At 41.0% G+C, this 20,574-nt stretch overlaps 2 protein-coding genes across 8 annotated transcripts in view; both read left to right on the forward strand.

Moving 5' to 3' along the window:
• magixb (MAGI family member, X-linked b) overlaps positions 1–13,273 on the forward strand; it is a 64,557-nt gene extending 51,284 nt beyond the window's left edge. For 5 of the 6 annotated variants that reach the window (XM_088289801.1, XM_088289800.1, XM_088289803.1 and 2 more), the window contains 4 exons: positions 4,211–4,411; positions 5,035–5,258; positions 5,635–5,773; positions 7,827–13,273. In XM_088289801.1, coding sequence (XP_088145927.1) covers positions 4,211–4,411; positions 5,035–5,258; positions 5,635–5,773; positions 7,827–8,779 — 1,517 coding nt within the window. In that variant the 3' untranslated portion in view covers positions 8,780–13,273. Of the gene's footprint in view, positions 1–4,210; positions 4,412–5,034; positions 5,259–5,634; positions 5,774–6,002; positions 6,107–7,826 lie in introns of all 6 variants that reach the window. The other variant, XM_088289805.1, reaches the window with a different exon arrangement.
• A 3,188-nt stretch (positions 13,274–16,461) lies between these two features.
• iqsec2b (IQ motif and Sec7 domain ArfGEF 2b) overlaps positions 16,462–20,574 on the forward strand; it is a 50,580-nt gene continuing 46,467 nt past the window's right edge. The window contains exons 1-2 of one of the 2 annotated variants that reach the window (XM_088289507.1): positions 16,462–16,823; positions 17,221–17,891. In XM_088289507.1, coding sequence (XP_088145633.1) covers positions 17,446–17,891 — 446 coding nt within the window. In that variant the 5' untranslated portion in view covers positions 16,462–16,823; positions 17,221–17,445. Of the gene's footprint in view, positions 17,892–20,574 lie in introns of both variants that reach the window. The other variant, XM_088289506.1, reaches the window with a different exon arrangement.

A 20,574-nucleotide genomic window follows, 5' to 3' on the forward strand; every position in this document is an offset into this window, starting at 1 on the left:
GCTCAGCACATTTGTCTCAGTGCGTTGAGTGAGTCACTGTGCGTGCACCTTGAGCAGGGCTTGTGCATGGTTTGGAATGCATTCTTTGGCAGAGGTTGATGTTCCGCTGTTGTATTATACGCAATAAGAAGACTATTTCAAAGCTGCCCTGGCGTCTGCTTTGACCTGATTGCCATTTCTGCCTGGGCCACCCAGATTAAAGGCCCAGAATGAACATGTGTTTCATGGCCTCTCAATTGAGAAAAATGATGGGACAAATACAAAATGATCTGATTTTGCAGGTGCAGTTGTTTCATTAAAATGAACATTTTTGTTGTATTTTATAAACTACTGAAAGCTTAACTCCTTAATTCCCTGCTTGATTTGCGACACCAGTAACGTTTAATGGCAAATCTACGTTAGACAGACAATTTATTATTTATCCTCTGAGAAGAATGGCTCATACAGTAAAACTGCAAACTACTGCGTCACTCACAATAGATGAGTGGACCTCTTCTTCGTTTGTCTGCATGACGTATTAGAGTGCCACCTGCTGGCCAAATCACACACATTCTCATTACGGTAATTTGTGTTCCAACTATTTGTTTTTATCAATGACAATATTACAGAGTGCTATTTTCCTTGTTTTTGTTTTTGTTTTCGAGCAGGGAGGCTCAAATGGATAAATACCAATTCCATTAATTTATATGATGATAGATGATTTGCGATATGAGCGTTTTCCATTATTAGCACCACTCGACAAATATTGTCATTTCAAGTGTTTATTTGTAGAATATAAGTTTAATGGTGCTTTTTTTGTCTCTTAATTTTCTCTTTCTTTAATTTTCCATGGTTACTTCCAAAGTGAAGTAAATTTAGATTTGTGGAGAAGCTGACAATTGTCTATTTTTATCCATTGTGTGAGGAAGTGCCTTCGTGCCTCATCTGAATGAATAGTTGATGCTGCTGTGTAGGTTAAACAGGGACGCTGCTGGGAAGGCCTACGAGGGGTCGGCTGTTGCCAGCAGGAGGGACTGTCGTTATCATAAGACTATTTGAACATGCGCTAGTCGCGCTACTAATGTCCACGCTTTTTTTGCCTAAAATGTTTGATTGAACTAAATACAGTAGTGCCTTGAGATTTTAGTTCAATTTGTTCCATGACGGGCAGCACGATGGCCTCACAGCGCAGAGGTGCAAAGTTTGATTCTGGCTCTGGCCTTCCTTTGTGGAGTTTGCAGGTTCTCCCCGTGCCTGCGTGAGTTTCCTCCGGGTACTCCGATTTCCTCCCACATTCCAAAAACATGCATGGTAGGTTAATAGAAAACTCTAAATTGTCTCTTGGTGTGTTTGGGAGCACGGCTGGTTGTTTGTCTTGTGTGCAACCAGTCCAGGGTGTACCCCGCCTACTGCCCGAAGATAACTGGGATAGGCTCCAACACGCCAGGAGCCCTAGTGAGGAGAAGCGGCTCAGATAATGGTTGGTAGGATAGATTGTTCCATGACCACGCTTGCAACACAAAGACCCATATATAAAATCATATTTCACTGTTAAAATGAATGGGAAAATGTTAATTGGTTCCAGCATGGCCCCAAAACTAATTTTAAAATATACAAAAAAGTGTTGAATGTGGAAATATAGCACTCTATGATATTTGCTTAATAAAACATTTAGTACAATCATATATTTAATTTGAATCTAAAAAATAAATCAACAGTTTGTGCATCATGATTAATTCTTTCTTGTATGTGCAACTTGGCTTCCGGGGTGCAGTATAAAACACTCATGAAACTGTACATGACCTACTTTGACTTCGAGCAGGGAAAAAAAATTGCCATCATACAGCACTCTTATCTCAAGTTTGAGCTTGTAAATCAAAGCAAAAAATTGGCCGGACGACATCTTGTATGATGAAAACCCTCATCATAAGGGACCAGAATATGGTATTACTTCCCCTTCATTACAGGGGTTACATTCCAGACAATCCTTGCATTCTGTCAAATCAGTGATATAAAATTACCCTAAATGTTAAGTATTCCCTCTAGGCATGTTCCACATTTATGTCAACTTTTTTTCAAGATCTTTTAAAGCACAAGCACAATGAAAACCATAACATACTGAGCGAGCAAGTAAGAGTAATGGATAACAAAAATATTGTACAAACAGCTTAGCATTGTACAGATCGCTGTGTTTACAGTAAACACATTTATTTTTTTCAACTGTACATCATTTATCATGCCCATAGACGTACATTTTAAAATGAACCGACTGCCTTTGCTTTCTGTAGGTGTAAAAGGCAGGATTCAAGAGGATTTCACATTGAGTCGTAGAAAAAACTAGTGTGGGCTAAAATTCTTTCCATTTTCAATTCTTCTTTCAAACTTACAGAGTTGAACAAAATACTGCGTAGCCATCTAGTGACTGAAAGTGAAATTGCACACAAAATAAACAAGAGGCAGAACAAAATCAATTCCTAAACAGCGCTCTTCTCCTCCCAAAGAATCCACAAAATAACAGGGCTGTATTTTAAAATCACGCCAGCACAGGGAGAACATGCAAACTCCACACAGGATGACCCACACCCAATGCTGTCTCTCACTGTGAGGCCATCGCGCTAACCAGTCGGCCACCGTGCTGCCCCAAAAACACAATATTCCTTTCTAAAATGTAAAGAAACCTAAAGTAATGCTATCTTTTTAGATATATCGAGCTGTTTTTGTACAAAGGACATGATGGACAAAAGTTAGAACAACAAGCTAATAGTATTGTGTGTGTGGGGGGCGGGGGGACTATTAATTAAATCAACAAACAGGCGAGGGATTATAAGTATTTCATTAAATTCATACACCAGTGTATTGATCTGGAATGTAGGCAATGGTACACAAATTGAGTTCACGTGGTACACGACAGTGATGAATGGCGCATCTACCTCCTCACCCTCTTCCTGCCATCCCTCTCTCACACAGGCGGCAAGAGGAGGGAGCGCATAATCGCACACAAAGAAAAATCCATTTGTTGTTGCCAACACGGACTGCGGTGGCTTACTCATGCAGGCACTGCAGGTTGGAGAAAGCTTCCATAATGGAGCACGATTATAAGCAATGCGCTTAAAGAGCTATGAGCAAACATCACAAGTCTGCCGCTGACAGATTTGAGGTAGCAGAATCTCACAGGAAAGTTTGTGTCCTGTGGTAGTTTATGCCTGAGGCGTGAGGCAGTGCATTTGATGGAGAGATGGCCGGACAGATGCTCTTGAACACAAGCTGCGAGACAGTGGAGGAAGTGTAGAAAATGATGAGTCATTTATAATGAAGACCTGCCCCCATTTATTTATTTATTTATTTATTTATTTTTTGTTATTTTTTTTTATTGGGAGGGTTCGAATCAAGGCTCCACTCGGAGTGTAAGCGTGTAGCCTATCCCTGATTTAGAGTGTTCAATGACCCAAACACTGGCACGTGGTAAGAAGCTGGACTTCCCAGAGAACAATAAGTGCATACTGTTAATGCGTATGTAGATGTGCAGTTGTATTAAAATGAGTTGTCTTCCCCTATAATTTTGTGTAAATACTGCATATGTTTAGTTTTTAATTCCAGTCCATTCATTTTGGTGCTGCTCAACATTTAAATGAGTTTTTATCAAATTAGATTAGACGCTTGAGGAACAGATATTCCCAAAAAGCATAACAATGCTTTTCTCTCACAAATGTGTCAATTTATGTACGTTAAAAGCCTACAAAAAAGGGAAACTGATCTTGTATGGCTGGGAGTTGAGCACCCCGAAACCCCTCCTTCGAGAATTGTCCCTGCCTTTCAGGACAATACATTAGGTACAGGAGGACATGTAGTGTTATTCTTGTGCTATTATAAAGAACAGTACTTGATATAGTACATTTTTCATGGAAAAAATGATGTTAAAAGAGAATTTGGGTTTTTTCTGGGTGCAAGAATAAATACATTTTTGTAAATAATTTCAGTGACTCAAGATTGCACGGGTTACGAGAGTTTTGAGATACAAGTGTGGAAACGGAGTGCGTTAAACTTACGTATCTGATGCAATGAGTTGACGTATGAATGATCAATAATATTATTAGCGGTAATATGAGGTCACACAATCAAAATCTGTCCCATGAAAGGGAGGACCAATTCTGTCGAGGTCAGTTGTGTCAAGTAACAAATCTTCCAAACAATTTCTTTAACATTCCAACTCATCTCTTTCTTCCCATTACAGCCGCATCGCTTCTGCCACATCGTTTTGTGACAGTGCGCCGAGGCAGCCCGGCAGCTAAGAGCGGTCAGATCCGGCCTGGGGATCGACTGGAAGCCGTCGAAGGACGTTCGGTGGTGACGCTGCCTCACCGTGAGCTGGCGCAGATCCTTCGCCGGGCAGGAAACACGCTACGCCTCACCGTCGTCCCCCGGCCCAGCACCTGTAAGCCAAACGCACCACTCGCCTTCTTGGGGCTCTTCACTCCAGTACATTACAGGCATTTTTGCTGGGTGTTTTTGGGGGGAATGGCGTTTCTAATGAGCTGTGAGTGTTTTGAGTCACGAATGTGGTCACGGAACAAATCGACGTTACATCTGAAGGCGCCACAGTATCTCTTACTATATAACTCTGGACAAAATAATGAGCCACTGCAAAATGAAAAGTTCCTCTGATTTTGTCATACACGCTATGTTGGAGCAAAATGAACAATTTTGTTCACAAATTCCAACTAAAAAAAATTAAAAAGTCAAAAATTATAAAAAATGCCCAAAGTGGTCTGAATTATGAATGACAACAGGTGCAAACATACATTAATTGTAAATTCTCCCATCTAGTGGAAGTGGATTTAATTGTCCTGCCTCTCACTATTCGTCACTAGCGTAGATGGAAGGGCAAAGCATTATATAGTACATTATACATTATTTGCTGTAAATAAAAAAATATTTTCAGACCCTTAAAGGGTAATTGGATAATGTCCCATTGCATTATTTTGATCTGTCATGGCACACTAGTTTACACAAAATGTAAAATATTTGCTCTGAAATCAGCAATGTCATCTCCCGCAGACTCAACAAACCTTTCCGAACCCACCGAGTATGACCTCGGACACAGAAGCAGGAAAGGTCAGAGGTCGCGTCCCAAACGTGACTCCAGGTATTACAGCGTCAACTTGGATCGCGGACCCTCGGGATTCGGCTTCAGCCTCCGAGGGGGCAGCGAGTACAACATGGGCCTCTACGTCCTGGGACTGATGGAGGGAGGGCCAGCTTCACGCAGTCAGAAGATGCAGGTGACTACTTGATTTTCAAAGTGTGTACGCTGGCAACATGGCTGACCACATGAGCCGCCTGTGGACATGGTCTAAAAATAGCTCACTTGTGATGGGACATTATGATTTTCTAGCATTGGATCTTGCGTTTGACTCTGCACATAAAGTATGAGGAATTTCCATTCGTTATCTCAAGAGCAATGCTTTTAGTCAGGAGATGCATGGGTTCCTTGCTCACTTGCTGGTAGTCGCTCAAGTGTGATTAAATATCCCTCAATCGATTTTTGAAGCAGTGACAAACATCATATCTAACAAAAGGTTCAGAGTCCAAATTACCCACAGGTGCGAATGCAAGAGTGCAACTTTGTTTATTCAGACAGTTTTGATCGGTGTGCAGGTGAGTGACCAGCTCGTGGAGATCAATGGCGATAGCACGGCGGGGATGACTCACAGTCAGGCGGTGGAGCAGATCCGCAGAGGAGGCCAACGCATCCACTTGGTCCTCAAGAGAGGAAACGGATATGTGCCCGACTATGGTGAGAAGCAATAACAGTGTACTTTTGAGCGACGTGGAGGTCCTCAAAAGGGCTTCTTCTTCTTCTCTGAATGCTTACTAGAATCTTGTCTAACGCTTGTCTTTTGGGCACATTTTCCTTCCTATGACTCAACCATACTCATAATTCTCCCCTTTTTTGGTTTGACATGTTTTCTACTCCTTTCTTCTCCTGTCTGTCCTGCTCATTCCACCCATTCTCTTGCTCTCAGTGGAACTCTCCAGTTTGTCTCTTTGTATGACCAACTCCAAATTAGGCGAGCCTTGCTTCTATGTGATTGGACGGACAGAGAATACGCGGTTGGTAATGGTTCCTGTTAGTTCTCTCATTTTCTGTCTCACTACATTCCTGCGCTCGGTCACCGCTGCGTCTTCACATACAGTTGTGTTCGGAATAATGTTGAAGTTTAAACACGGGAACAGCTCGTTAGAACATAAATGCATGAATGCACTGTGAACTCCGCTGTAATATATAGTGAATCAAAAAGACTGATCAAATGTGACATTGCTTAACAGAAAGGGATGAAAATCCATTTTCCTTCCTCAAACCTTTCTCAAACTCAAAACAGAAGCATGCTTGAAAAGATTGCCTTTCCATGAATCACTGAACGAGTAGTTAATTGAATAAGCACCGTTTCTGAGAACTGCTTTACATCAGTGTTGCATGGAGTCCACCAATTTGTGGCACCTGTGACCTGCTAATCCAGTCCTGGACCTTTGGACTACATTCCACAATTCCTCTGCATGTCTTAAAAACTTACTCTCTGAAAAGTTCCGTTATTGAAAAAAAAACAACATGTTACAAGTCGGACATCCAATTGTTTCGGGCTGTTCACAGCTGCCCGAAATTGGTCACTTCCACCGTGCTAATAAAATAAAATATTACTTGAGTGATTCACAGGAAAGCAAAATCGTCCGATATTATTCACTTAATGAAATAAATGTTAGAAACTGTCGAAGAAAAATTCAGACAACCAGCTTGGAGCTGGTTCCCCCTGGCAAGCGCTTCAGAACCAGAATGATCAAACTCAGCGACAGCTTCTTGTCACAGGACTTTACTACTCTGAGCTTGCATTAATACAATAAAAATATTACTTCGTCCACACTTTTAAAATACTCGTGACTCCATAGCTACTTGTACATTTTTTTTTCGTGATGACAATGACAATGTCACTACAATAAAGTCTTTCAATTCTTTTCTTCTTTTTTTCTGAACACATCTGTATGTACTAGCCGAAAGCTCACACGTGTTCTTAATATCCTAACTGCGGAGTAATGGCATGCACATGTCAGATTTCTCATCTACTTTACCTAAACATTCAGTGATAAAATACAGTGTTACCTCGACTTGCGAGTGACCCAATTTAAGAGTTTTTCAAGACTTGAGCCATCGTTTGGCCAATTTATTGTCATTGTCATGAGCTATGAAGACCAGATGGCTGTAGAGAACTTCACAACGAGCAGCACTTTGGTAATTAGTGAATAATTGTTCGCCCCCAAAAAGATGAAACCTTTTTATTGTCACTTGCAGTTGAAGTTGACTGTAACGCTAAACATGAAACAAGAGAAAATTCCATCTAGTGTATTTAACCAAACCGTATAACTTTGTCTGACAAAAGTATGCTAGTTTAGTCTTAACATGCAATGCAACATGACATAGACGGGCTAACAAAACTAGGCTTAATATTTATTAGCCTTTAAGCAACTGATATTTGAACATAAATGATTCAACAACATATGTAGACAGACAATGTAATGATATTCACAAGCGCGTATTCTTAATCCTCCGCGAAAGAGATGGCTTGAGATACACGAGATTTGAGCTATGAGTGTGGCCATGGAACAAATGAAACTTGCAAGTCAAGGGACCACTGTACTTTGAGAAGATATACAGATCTTAAGCATGAATAAACACAATTTCATATCAAATTGCACAACACACTTTTCAAACATTGCTACCTCTCAACACCCCTACGTCCCACCCCCATCTATGCCCCGCCCCCCCAACCTACGTTCCCCATACAATGTCTGTCCAGGCCGTGAGCACAGAATCACCTCCCCCTCCCGCCTGCGTCACCCCAAGGAGCAGGGTATGGCTGCAGTAGACTCCAGAAGGCAGAGGGGGCGCCGCTCCAAGCAGAAGAGAAGAAGCAAGTCTTTGGACGGGCATGAAAAAGGGACAAGAAGGAGGAGAAAGCGGGGATCGGGAGGTCGCTCTGCGTTGCCGAGCCCCGACTCGGAGCCTGAGAGAGGGAAGAGGTCTCAGAAAAGGGCGTCTCGGAGTTTGCCCAGAGAAGCCCTGCCAACCGATCACAACCATGCGGGGCGGGTGAGGAAAGGGGAGGGAGGATCAGAGAGAGGGAGGAGCCGAGAGAGGAAGGAGAAGAAACAGGTAGCAGCTTTGGTTGAGGAGAATCTAGGAGAAAGGGTCGAAGAGGGAAAGGAGGCGTTAGAGAGAGCAGACGTGCTGCCAATTCCAAGTCCTTCCAAAAAGCTTCCAAGGCCCAAAGAGGACAGCGAGGAGGAGCCAGACGAGATGTGCGAAGTGGCGGCAGGCTACCGTGCCATGAAGCAGCTCCGGGGCTACGTGGATGACGACAGTGATAATGAAAATGACGACGACGACCAGGGTGGGGAAAAGTTTGAGGAAGATGAGTTTTCAGATGATGCACAGGAGGGACTGTTATCAATCGACATCGGGACGCACTCCGTCTCTCAAAGGAAGCCCTTCTCCTTCCTCGCTTCTGCACTTTCTGTTAATCAACTGAGGGATGATGAGTCAGAGTCTGGAGGCAGCCAATCAGATGACAGCGTGTCCGCCGCCAGCGTCTCCAGCTTCCCTGTGCAAACGGTCGGCCGCATGGCCGTCATGCTGCCGGGACCTTGGCTGGCTCCCAGCAGGCGCAGGCTCGCTCAGGTAGTTGCGGAGAACGGGCTGTCGTCGAGGCCAGCGGGCCAGCAAGCAGAGAGGAGTGACGATGCCACTTGACTGGAATTGTTGATTTGACCACACACACCTTACTTCTGTTGGGAGAGGAACTAATATTTACCGATATCAATCCAATTCCCTATTCCCAATAGTTCCCAACCTTTATTGAGCCAAGGCACAACATTACTCACAAAAGGTTTGGAGTTTGGGGCTTTCAAGTGGAAGCAAAGTCAAAATGTTCATGTGCCCCCACTAGTCTCAACATGGAAATCAGATTAATATTACATTCATGGAATAAGAATTAAACCGATTAATCCAGCCGCTTTCATTCCTGTAGCATAAAATGTCAGCCTCCTTGGATGGCTGAAAATGGTTTGACTGCCGCTAAATCTGGGGTGGCCAAGTATGGCCCTCAAGTGCATCTTATCTAGCCTGTTTTATATATCTTCCTCCTCAGAATGGCTCTCAAGGACCAGACTTTGCATCAACACCAAGACACTTGTTAGGGGCGACTAAAAAAATGTTTACTCTTGACCTCTGTAAATTGGAGGCATATTTTTATATATAATTTTGGGATTTTATTTTTCCCTTTTTTCATTTTATCACGAAGATTATGTTTTATGTCTCCATTACCAAACATTTTGTTTTCATTTCCTGGAAGCATTTAATTTTTTTACCTTAATTTTTATCTACAGTGATTTGGGTTGACCATTCCAAAGTTTACAGCAGGTCAAATTAAGTTCGCTTGTTGGGGTTCTAGTGCATCTCAGGTTCATCCTGAACTTTTTGTGAGTAGTGTGGTGTATTTTTCCTTGGTTGTGTTCACGTAAAAAAAAATCTATGGTACACAACCAAACAAAAGTTATGTATACTAAAGTAATGGTAATGTTTTCTTCATTTACTCTGGAATTGACTCACCCTGTGTGGATTCTGGGCCAGTTTAGTTCAACAGAAGACACATGGAGATTTTCAACGGCTCTTTTTTCAGTTTCTTTTTAGTTTTTAACGCAGCTCTGCTTGAAATGCCATAACAATAACTGAAATAATAATTCCAGGACCAATTTAGTTACTGATAATTTTACGTGGCACATCTGATGACACTGGCGTGCCGCCAAACTGTGGCTTGGAATCAATGCTCTTCTCTGCTTGCCAGTCCAGTTGTTGCTTCATTTAGGATTTTTTTCATATGCAATTATTATGAGTCAATTTACTTTGGCAGTATAATAATCAAAATAGGAGAATATATTTGCACATGATGAATTTGTCATTTCAAAGAAGCCATGGGACGTATCCATGTGGCAACGCAATTCTTGGGATGTGTGACCACATCCTTGATTGTTTGGCCGATTGTCTTCCTCCCATGTCAATTAGTCCTCTCTATTTCCCCGTCTGATCCAACACTGGCATCTGGCGTTATCATCCCCCCAAAAATTGAAATTGATAAGCATTGAGACGTTGGAGTGAATGAATTGAAATTGGTTCTTTACTGGAAGCTGTTCTGCATTCCCATCTCAAAGTTTGAGGTTGTATTCTTTGTGCCTTTTTCCAGCTGATTGTTGGCTGATATTTCAAGTTATAAATGCCGATTCCAGGTGTTTTCGTGTTTTTCTGGGTCACTTATCCCTTTATTCTGTTGCACTCCTGTCTTAATCTTTGTTCCAGGGTAAAAGGTTAGAGCAGATATTTTTTGTCATTTAAAACAAGATAAATAGAATGATCAAATCAAATAAATATATATACAAATAGACATCCATCTATAACAGAACTTCCTCATTCATGTCATTAAAAGAAATCTATACAATTCAGTAAAGAAAAATGGAACTGTTACGACGGTTGCATTAATACATTTTGGTAATCGTACTCTTAAAACAAATTTCTTAAGTTTCGGTTGCACTTGATAAATATGTGGTCAACAATGTAATTTTCTGCTCTTTTCCTGAAATATCAAAATGATAACTGGTAGTTTAACACGTGTGCATCATGTGCAACCAATTCCCAAATTAAATAAATCCAATGGAATCAAATGAGTTACTTTTTCAGTGTATAGACAAGCTGCACAGCCCGGAGTGCACGACTAATGATTGACACCTGCGAAGTCACACATTCTGTGTCTGATTGGTTGTTTTTTTTTTTTTTTTTGGTTTCTTGGATGCCAAATTAAAGGTGCAAGAGACATTTGATTATTTTTTATGAATCAAACTAACATGTGCTGTGATGCCTTGAGATATGAGTGCCTCGACTTGAGATACAATCTGTCAGTCAGCCATTTTCAGTTCTTTTATTGCTTTGACTTGCGGACTTGCAATACGGGCGCTGTATGGTGGCGGTGAACTCAACTCATTTTACAATCAGCAGTTTGGCAAATATTGAACAAGTCATCGAAAAGTGGCGTCAAGCTGTTTAATGCCATGCTCAATTGATTTTACTGTCTAACTAAATGAACTAAATCTAGGAGAAATACACGTTTATTTAAAACTACCATACAACTTTGCCCAAATAAAGTTGTTTAGCTTAGTGCTAAAAAATAAAGCAAGTGCTATTAATTAGCATCAATACTCACAGTTTAGAAGAAATTTGTATTTGAACACTGTGCAGCAACATGAGTAGTCAGATAATATAAAAATATTCACTGGCATATATTCTTTATCCTTTGCAAAAAATGAGTATTCGCGCATTTTACTGAGTCAATTCTAGTAGTAGTAGAAGTGTGGTTTTTTTTTCATGTGTGCTTACTTGACTGCCTCCCAGTGGCCAAGGCGTGCACACTCGATGGAGCAGCAAAATGAATTGCAACGTAGCTTTAAATCCTGATGCACAATCTGTTGACTTCTTTAGATTCTATTTCATTAAGTCAATACTCGTATTTTTAACAAGTAAAATCTAGAATGCTATTTTGCCTCATTAAAAACACAACAACGGAAGACTGGGACATGGAAAATGAATGTGCCGTTCATTTCAATTACAAAGTCTGAATTGAGAGATAAGTGTTTTGCGTTATGAGCGAGGTCATGGAATGAGTCAAACTCATATCTCAAGGCACCACTGTGATGCTGTCAAGTCACAATGATTCTTGTAACAAAAAAAGTGTTTCTTTTTTTTATAGCAAACTTCCCATTTAATTCTTGATTTATTTATTTTTTATTTCACTTTTCCTTAACAGTCTTTGATGATACATGTCGGAATTGCTAATCAGCAAGATGTGCCATAGACCTGTCTAACATGACTGGAAACAGATAATAAAGGTCCACAAGGTGCTTCAACAAAATATAAATACACATGATCATGCAGCTGTATTTTATTTTTATTATTATAAGTTAGTTTGTCCCACTTTGGGATTTCAATTCATTTTTCAACTGAATTGTATGGCACCATTTAACGATCGAAACGGCTTCAACTCTTTTTATTTATTAATTTATTTATTTTACAGCTGAATGGGACGCAGTGTACCTCAGTTATCTGTTGTCCATTCCTGTCATCCTCTGTAAAGTATTTGCTCCTCCACAAAAGGATGCTTTGGTGTTCACTTATACCTCATGGCGTCTCCAAGCAATAATAATGCAATTGTCAGCCATCCCTTTCCGTGTAGTCTACACACACTCCTCTATATAGTTCGATATAAATGTGATGACGCAAATCCCCTTTTCCTGCAGGTCTGGTATCCTGCAGTCACAAAATATATTCTGTATATATGTGTAAAAGAGTTATATGTGTATGTAATTAATCATCCTTGCATATCTACTGTATATATCACGCAACAGCTATATTATTGTTTGTTACGTGATGAAAAATATATGATAGAGCTTTTGTCAAGGACCAAGTAAATTTTTGATCCTACCAGGCCGTTTGGTTCACGAATGTTTTCTTCTACACGACCTGAGTGTGAATTAAGATGCTCACTTTTGAACGGAAGTGAGTGAGAAATGCCAAAAGTTTGCAGCAGGTGGGTGGATTTCAACTTGTGTGCCCATTGTGCCACGTACTTGTTGCCTTGCTAATATATAAACTCCTTCATCCTGACCACTGTAAAAGTCGTAATTTGAACTAAGTGTGGCCCTTTGTTGTGAATCAGTCAAAAATCCTTCATTATCCACTCTGTTGTGTCCAATATGACAATTTGTTTTTTAATTGTGTCACGGCAATTCAAAAAGCATTATGAAGATATACTGTGAGATGTTATTTTTCTATAAATGACTTTTTTTTTTAATTACTCAGGATATCAGATTCTTTAGATTGATAAGCCATTCCGGAGGGAAAGTTACATATGTTCAGAAAAGATAGATAAGATCGTAAGCCGTTTACGGCAACATCAGGAGACACAGACTGTTATTTTTGATCTGGAAAAAAACTTTACTTTCTTGGATTCGCCCCCCCCCCCTCCGTCAAAATGGTGAAACACCAAAAGAGTGACACCGCCAAATCCCTGACTGGTGTCCATACAGTGTCGCTTCAGTTTCCCAATATTATTTTTTAACTCTTTCAGTTCCGAAAGCAGATTATGTCTGAAGTGTAAACACATTCTAATAAATGTGCAAATAAAGTGCTGAATCAATAGGATGTCTGTCTTTTTGTTTTTTAGCACCACCGTTGGACAGCAGGTGGCAGCAACGCATACAGTACAGTTTGAGCAGTCGTTCTCTCATGTGCAAGTGTGGGTTAGGTGCCCACTTTTCCGCCCAAATAACGCAGATACGTTTCTTATATATTTGTTAACATGACTTTCGTTCAATGTGTGTTTCACTCCATATCATTTGAATGCAACATAAATGGAAATTGCTAACATTAGCAAGCTTACATTACGGCTAAGCTACGGATATTTAAAGACAAGTTCCAGAACAACACATATAGACCGAGAATAACATACTCACTGGCATAAATTCATTATCCTCTATGAATAATGAGTAATACAAGAGCAACTTTCTGAGTAGTAGTAGTAAAATACTTTTCGTTTGTGTCTGCATGACTTTTTTCAAAGGCTGGCTCCCTTGACAACTTTAAATCGATCCATCCATCCATTATTACGATGCACAAACTTTTTAATGCTTTACAATCCATAAAACGATTTCATTCAATGTTTTTAAACAGCAGCATTATGGAGGGCTAATTTTCTTCATTAAAAAGGAATTTGGGGTTTTGGACAGAAGGAGGCTGGAGCGGATTAATGGTAAAATACCTCCATGCCAGTGCTTCTCAATATTTTTTAACCCGTTTCAATGCCCCTCGCCGGGAAGAAGAAAATATTCCACACCAACGTAATTCTCTGCTGTAGTATCATTTGTCTCTAAAACTATATATGTACACCTCGAATAACAATGCATCCTTGTTAACATTAAAGAAAACAATTTTTAGAAAATATAGGTCAACTCATAACAAAGGGTATCTTTATAAACATTGTTTTTTAACCTTTTTTTTCCACATTAGTGTTAAATATGTTTTCATGTTGTCTCTTAAGGGTTTGTTCACTGTATTCCACATCTCCTGCTCTGTGCTGTGTGCGTGTGTGTGCGCGTATATGATTGGTCCAAAACAAAGAAAAAAAAACAAATTTTAGAGCTAATTTGGCCACACTCTGACAATGAGAGCACTACTGTCATCTACTAAATGTGCAATTACACTTTAATCTAGTACAGCAAAAAAAGTAAATTCCCTGCTGTCCCTTTTTGAGAGGAACTGCTCGATGCAAATATCAAAGAACATGGTGGTACATTATGTCACATATGGTTTGGTGTGATGTTAATGGATATGCTTGTCTATTTATGCTGCTTCTTCTTGCTCCAAGACAAATTTCTTTTTATAGAGAAACTGTGAATCTTAAATTGAGAATCACATTTCTTGAGGATGAAATAAGGCGTGCATTTGAGAGCACATCTATCACCGGATAAAGTCTGGATCATCTTCTCCATGTCAATTATTAAGCTTGCTCTTGACCACAACAGGGATTTTACATTTTCCATGGGCTTACCATTACCTTCACGCTAATGTTATCTCACCTGTGTGCGCACGACAGAGAGGGTCGAGACACAAGTGGGTCCGCATAGGAGCACTTTAAGCATGCCGCTAAAAATAAAATTTTATTGTGAGGCTTCCTTGTCGTCTTTTTGTCTTTTTGGGGAAATTTCTCACAGGCTTTGGCCCAGTGTATGTACACTCAGTGACTCAACTCGGTTCTTTCCTGGCTTGGAGGGACAACTAGGTTCACATTGCTACAAGATGTTTTTAGAAAAAAAAAAGTCTTGACATTAGGCATAGGGCATGAAATCACATCCCTGTGCTGCTTTGGGTCGTTACTTAAAATGGCACCAGCTTGCCATTTCCAGATTCCATAACAGCAGCATTGTGTGCAAAATTATACGATCTTTAGCTTCTTTTTGTGTTCCGTTGAGTGTTTGGCAAGATTTGCATGCAGGGATGGCTCCAGGTCTGTCTTTTCAAGAACAATAGTGAAAGGTGGGGGCATGAAAACGACAAGAAGACAGATCTTTGAGACCTCCCTATTAGTATACCGGCTCATTTTCTCTCTTTCATTCTATCTTTCGTTCTTTCGATCTGTCTGTCTGTTTGTCTTTCTTTGACCGTCTGACTGTCAAACTAAACAACAAATATAAAGAAATATACTCTAAATTCTTTAGCTCAGCCATTGTAATTCTAACACAATGTGAAACGTCACATGCTATTCAACAGCATCTACGTGGCAGCGTTAATAAGCTTTCAAGCCACAGGTGTCAAACTCAAGGCCCACCACATCTTTTATGTGGCCTGTGAAAATAAATCATGCGCATTGACCTTATCTTGCTTGAGTAAATATTAAAGTTGCCAATTGTCGTCACTTTTAATAAGTTTGTGACATTACTAGTATTTTTTTTGGTTTCCAATCACCTTTTTGAAATAAAGAATACAATTGAATAGAATAAAAGCTGGACTTTTATTTTTACTGGCTTCTGATTTCCCAACTTGTTATCCATCAATTTTATGTGTCTGCAATAATACGAGGTGATCATACTCGTTATAACGGCCCTTCAAGGGACAGTATATCTGTAATGTGGCCTGTGACAAAAATGAGATTGGCTTCCCTGATTCAAGCAATTGATATTTACACACATTCGTTACAGCAACACACGTTGACAGATAATATAACAATACTTAAAGGCATATATTCTTAATTCTCTGTGATATATAACATTACTGCTGATGAGTTATGACATCTCTATGGACTTTATATCAGTATGTCTGTGTTATATTGCCCCCAATGGTCAAGGTGCGCACCCCAAATGGGGGAGCGTAGTGTGCACTGAATTAAGAAAAAAAATGTATGCCAAAAAAGCCTTCTTCACATTCTGTTAATTGTCATCATTGTTATGTTTTTAAAAAGTAAAATATTATAGTGGTATTTTCCTTGTTAAAATACACCAGGTACAGTTTTTATTTCACTGGGGAAAGATATGTTCGTGACAATCCCAGTTTCATCTCACTTGAAAGCAAGTTACCTCATTTTAGGCAACATTTTTTTTTTGACTGACACTTCACTCATTCACACTATACATTCAAGCCGTTCACCATTTTTGTCAATTGCTCAGCCTTGCTCAACTGACCTGGAAGGGATTGTTTAACTTGGAGCGGAAAGGTCTAGTTAACGAGGATTACGCAACTGTAGTGTCTTATTTTGAAATTCTGGTCCGAGAGGACTCGTTTTATTTTGAAAGTGCTGACCGGAAATGTGTCACTATCACCACCACAATGATTTTACCAGTCGCGCTTTGCTCCAGAGGCAAAGCCGAACGCAGCTCCGCAGTCGGACGCGCACGAAGCGCGCCTGCGTTCTATTTTGCTTGTCTCAGCCGCACGCACCCATAACGCATGTCTTCAAATTCGCCTCGGAGAAGTCATAATACTCGCAGAACATTTACGGCGCTTGTCAGTACTCGGGAGTTTTTCATATCGAGCTACCAAACACGCGCGTTGTGGAAGTAAAGTCTGCTTTTGCTGTTGGATGGGAAAAAGACCCCCCACGCACGCTCACTGACTTTGCAGGAGATCGCCCGTAAAACCAAAGGATGGAGTTGCGGCACGGCTGAGGAGAGCCGCCGATTCTAAGAGAAGAATGCACTCCGTAAGACAACTTTGCTTACTTTCCGTGCCGTAAAGACGCATCGCGCCATGGGTTGAAAGAGCCACGGTGCACGCTGCGTGGGGATCTTCAGTGTAGGCGGGAGTTATGTAATGATTGACACTGCCTGACAATCAGTGGGAGATAAGAAAAACAGTGTCCATATTTACCCCGTGTTGGTCTAGTTGGCAGATGATGGATGGATTATAAACTGGTAGATGTTCCTCATCTAGACATATTGCACCATTCATGGTTCATCAGACAATTATCGGCGGTCATCTTGTTAGATGTTCATCATGATGGCCCAAACTCTGAAAGCATTCCACACTCATTTGGCAAACTCTTCAAATATGGCAACAGATGATCAGACAATCAACAGTTTATCTCGTTCGTTTTTCAGCGTTCCTCTCCGCACGACGACATCCCAAAGCGCTTCAAAGATGTTCTAGTGCTCATGCTCACCCTCCCATTTGACGGCATGTAGTCAGCCCAACAATTATCACCTCTGTGACTTTTTATTTCCCGCATCCAAAGCTAATAGTTCATCTCATCCAGAGTCTCCGCCGTTTCCTCCCTCCCCCCCACTCATCAGGGCTGGTGGGGGGGGCGGATCAGGGCTTCCGCCATGGAGGCCAGCCCGGAGAGCCCCAACCGGGCGGTGGAGTACCTCCTGGAGCTCAATAACATCATTGAGAGCCAGGCCAAGCTCCTGGAAACCCAACGGAGGCGCATCGAGGAGCTGGAAGGCCAGCTGGACCGGGTTAGCCAGGAGAACCAAGACCTGAGGCAGGATCGCAGCCCTCGGACTCCTGGCTCCGACACCCCGGAGCAGAACCATGATCACGGCCAGCCTCTGTCGCTCCCCACCCATCATGGCGGCGGTGGGGACGGCAGCGCGACCTCGCCTCAGACCAAAGGTGGACCCGCGACAGCGTCGGCGCCCAGCAGGGATAGAAGGACCCACACTAGGCTGACACGAGGTCTCTCCTGCGGCTCTTCCACCACCGAGAGAGGCCGTCTTGAGCGCACCGACAGCACAGATACCAACACCAGCGCCACCATTCGCAGAAAGTAAGTTGAATCGACTTCAAAGATTTTGAGTCTTGCTGAGCCACTATTTCTGAGCCCTTCCAAGCATACGTAATATGTTCCCGGTCTGTTTTATTCTTTAATTGTTTCATGACCCGATAACGAACAACAGCTGCATGTTTCTCCGGGAACCAGCTTTTCCCTCTTTTCAGTACTTACTTTGGGCCCGCACATTGAACACCTTATGCCATCTACACTTCCCGGTAAAAATGATGGAATCACCATTCTCAGAGCATATTCATTCAGTTGTTGAAATTTGCAGAAAAAAAGCTGATCACAAACCAGACATTTCTTTGGCAACTTTCTGACTTTAAGAGACTAAAAGAAATCAAGAAAAAGTGAGTCAGTAACAATTACTTGTTTAGAACAAGCAGTTGGAAAACTAATGCAATCAATCAATTCTGAAAAAAAAAACAACAACAAAAGAACATTTCAACACATCACTCTGGCAAATTTGAAGTATTTGTAGGCCACGACATTGAATGTCCCTGTCAATTGTCATGTTGTGTATTTATTGAAGATGTAATGCTCGCCATCTTCTCAGTGCCTTGACCTGACACGCACGTAGTCCCATATCTGTGGAAATGTGCACGTTTTCTTCTGGCAGTCGTCTACAGAACTCTCATGAGCATGTCTCCAAACAAAAGTTCCAGTGTCATCACCGTGCCCGAACATGACTTTCATCCAGTCATCCTCACTTCACGAGTGCTTTAATCACAGTTGACGCCACAGTTTCCTCTCATTCATCTTGCTGTGCTTTTTCTGTTTTCGAGACATTGCTTGAAGTTTTCTCTCTTGGTGCTTTTTTTTTTTTTTTTTGTTGCTTTGCCAGTTTGCTAGCCTTTAAACAACCTTCCTGTGTTGTTTGTACTTAGTCCAGGTTTTAGACACAGCTTTTGCAACAATGCATGATGATTTACCTTCATTACGATGTTTGATCGTCCTCTTCTTCGTTTCAGCTGACATCTCTCCATGTTGGAGCCATGATTCATGTCAGTTCATTTTGTGCAACAGCTCACCGAGGTGTGATCAACCCTACTTAATTGCAGACTACTGAGAAGTTTATCTTTATCTTCCTCAGAATTGAGTGATTTCATATTTATTCCTCTGCTTCTTTTAGTGTCTCTCAAAGCCAGAAAGTTGCGATTTGAAATGACTTTATCTTTGTATCATGTCAATTATCTGCTTTTTTTTAAAAAACAAATTTAAACAACTCAATAAACATCCACTGAGACTATTTTCCAGAGGTTGGAGTAATGAGTAATAAGTATCACAACTATGTCTCAAAGATGCCAGTATCTGATCCGCTCGTTTTTCTGCCTTCTGTCTTTTATTGTCTATTACATAAAATCAAAAAACAGCATCCATGTCAAACTTCAACCAGGTCACAGACTCATGTTGACCTATGTTAAGCTGAAAACAGCGAAAGAAAAATTGGCACCTTAGAAACGCCTTCTTTAAGGTGCATTGAAGCTTTTTCAAACTTTTATCTCACACATTTGATGAACTGTTGAGATTATCATGTATGACAAAACATTTTCTGAATGTGTTAATTTTTCTCCTCAATCAATCTCTGCTGTCAAACTGTGGGTCAGGAAGCTTGAGATGTATTACTTAGACTCAAGGCTGACCTCAAGTTAGAGTCCTGCAAGCTTTGGCAAACAGCAAGTGCATCTGTCCTTGTTAAACACACACACGCACACACTTGCTTTCGTTCTGGAAGCGTTACATTTTGTGAGTAGGCAGCAATTGGTGTAGAATAAAAAAAGGCAAACAGTGAAAAGGATTGTGACTGTCATCTGTGATAGGACAGTCCTTTGTGGACTTGAATTGTTTTGCTGAGGTCCCAACGCTCTTATTAGTCTCTGATTCACATTCATCCCAGTCCCTTATCGAGCTAATCTGATCTTCTCATCCCCCAGCGGGGGGTTGATCATTACACAGAAGCACATATTAGTTAGATGGCTATTAAATACTGTGAAGCATCGACCCTTTGCTTAATTACTACCTGTGGCTGCTCGTGGAGGAAGTTTCATGCCCGGTAGAAGCTTCCAGGCGCTGCCCCTCGGGTTGAGCTCGGCCACAAATGCCTTTTTACTGGCAACCGATCATAGCGCAACATGAGTGTGTGTTGTGAAATTAGATGAAGGAAACAGGAAAGGGTTGTGATCTTCCACAGTGTGTGTAAAAGAGAAAAGGTGGAATACACACTGACTTGCCATCTGTCAACAGGGTGTGGAGGGAGCCAACGAGGGCAGCGCTAAGGGAGACACGTTGCTCTTGAAACTGCTTTGTCAGTCTTATTCTGACACAGAATGAATCACAATGTTTTATGAAGGATTTACCTAAAGGTAACAGAAGTACAAACTCTCTCCTAAGTAAAAGTACACGTGTGTCAAAAATAAGACTATAGCAAGTAAGGTAAAAAAAACTGACATACTCAGAAATGTACCTGAGTCTGAAAGTGCAAAAAATATAATACTTTGTTTGATAACTTGACTTTGCAAAAAAAAAAAAAACCCTCAAGTTAAAGGGGAACGTTAACTTAATATTTTCAGTAATTCACGAGTCAAAACATGGCATTCTGTTAATAATGCGTTTGTGGAAGATAAGTAAAGCAGTAAAATGCACCCGTTTTTAGCCATTTCAAGGGGCGGCCATTTCG

This window comes from Idiotropiscis lumnitzeri, chromosome 3, assembly GCF_059441095.1.
Source record: "Idiotropiscis lumnitzeri isolate Australia: NSW breed Sydney's pygmy pipehorse chromosome 3, RoL_Ilum_1.0, whole genome shotgun sequence".
NCBI lineage: Eukaryota > Metazoa > Chordata > Actinopteri > Syngnathiformes > Syngnathidae > Idiotropiscis > Idiotropiscis lumnitzeri.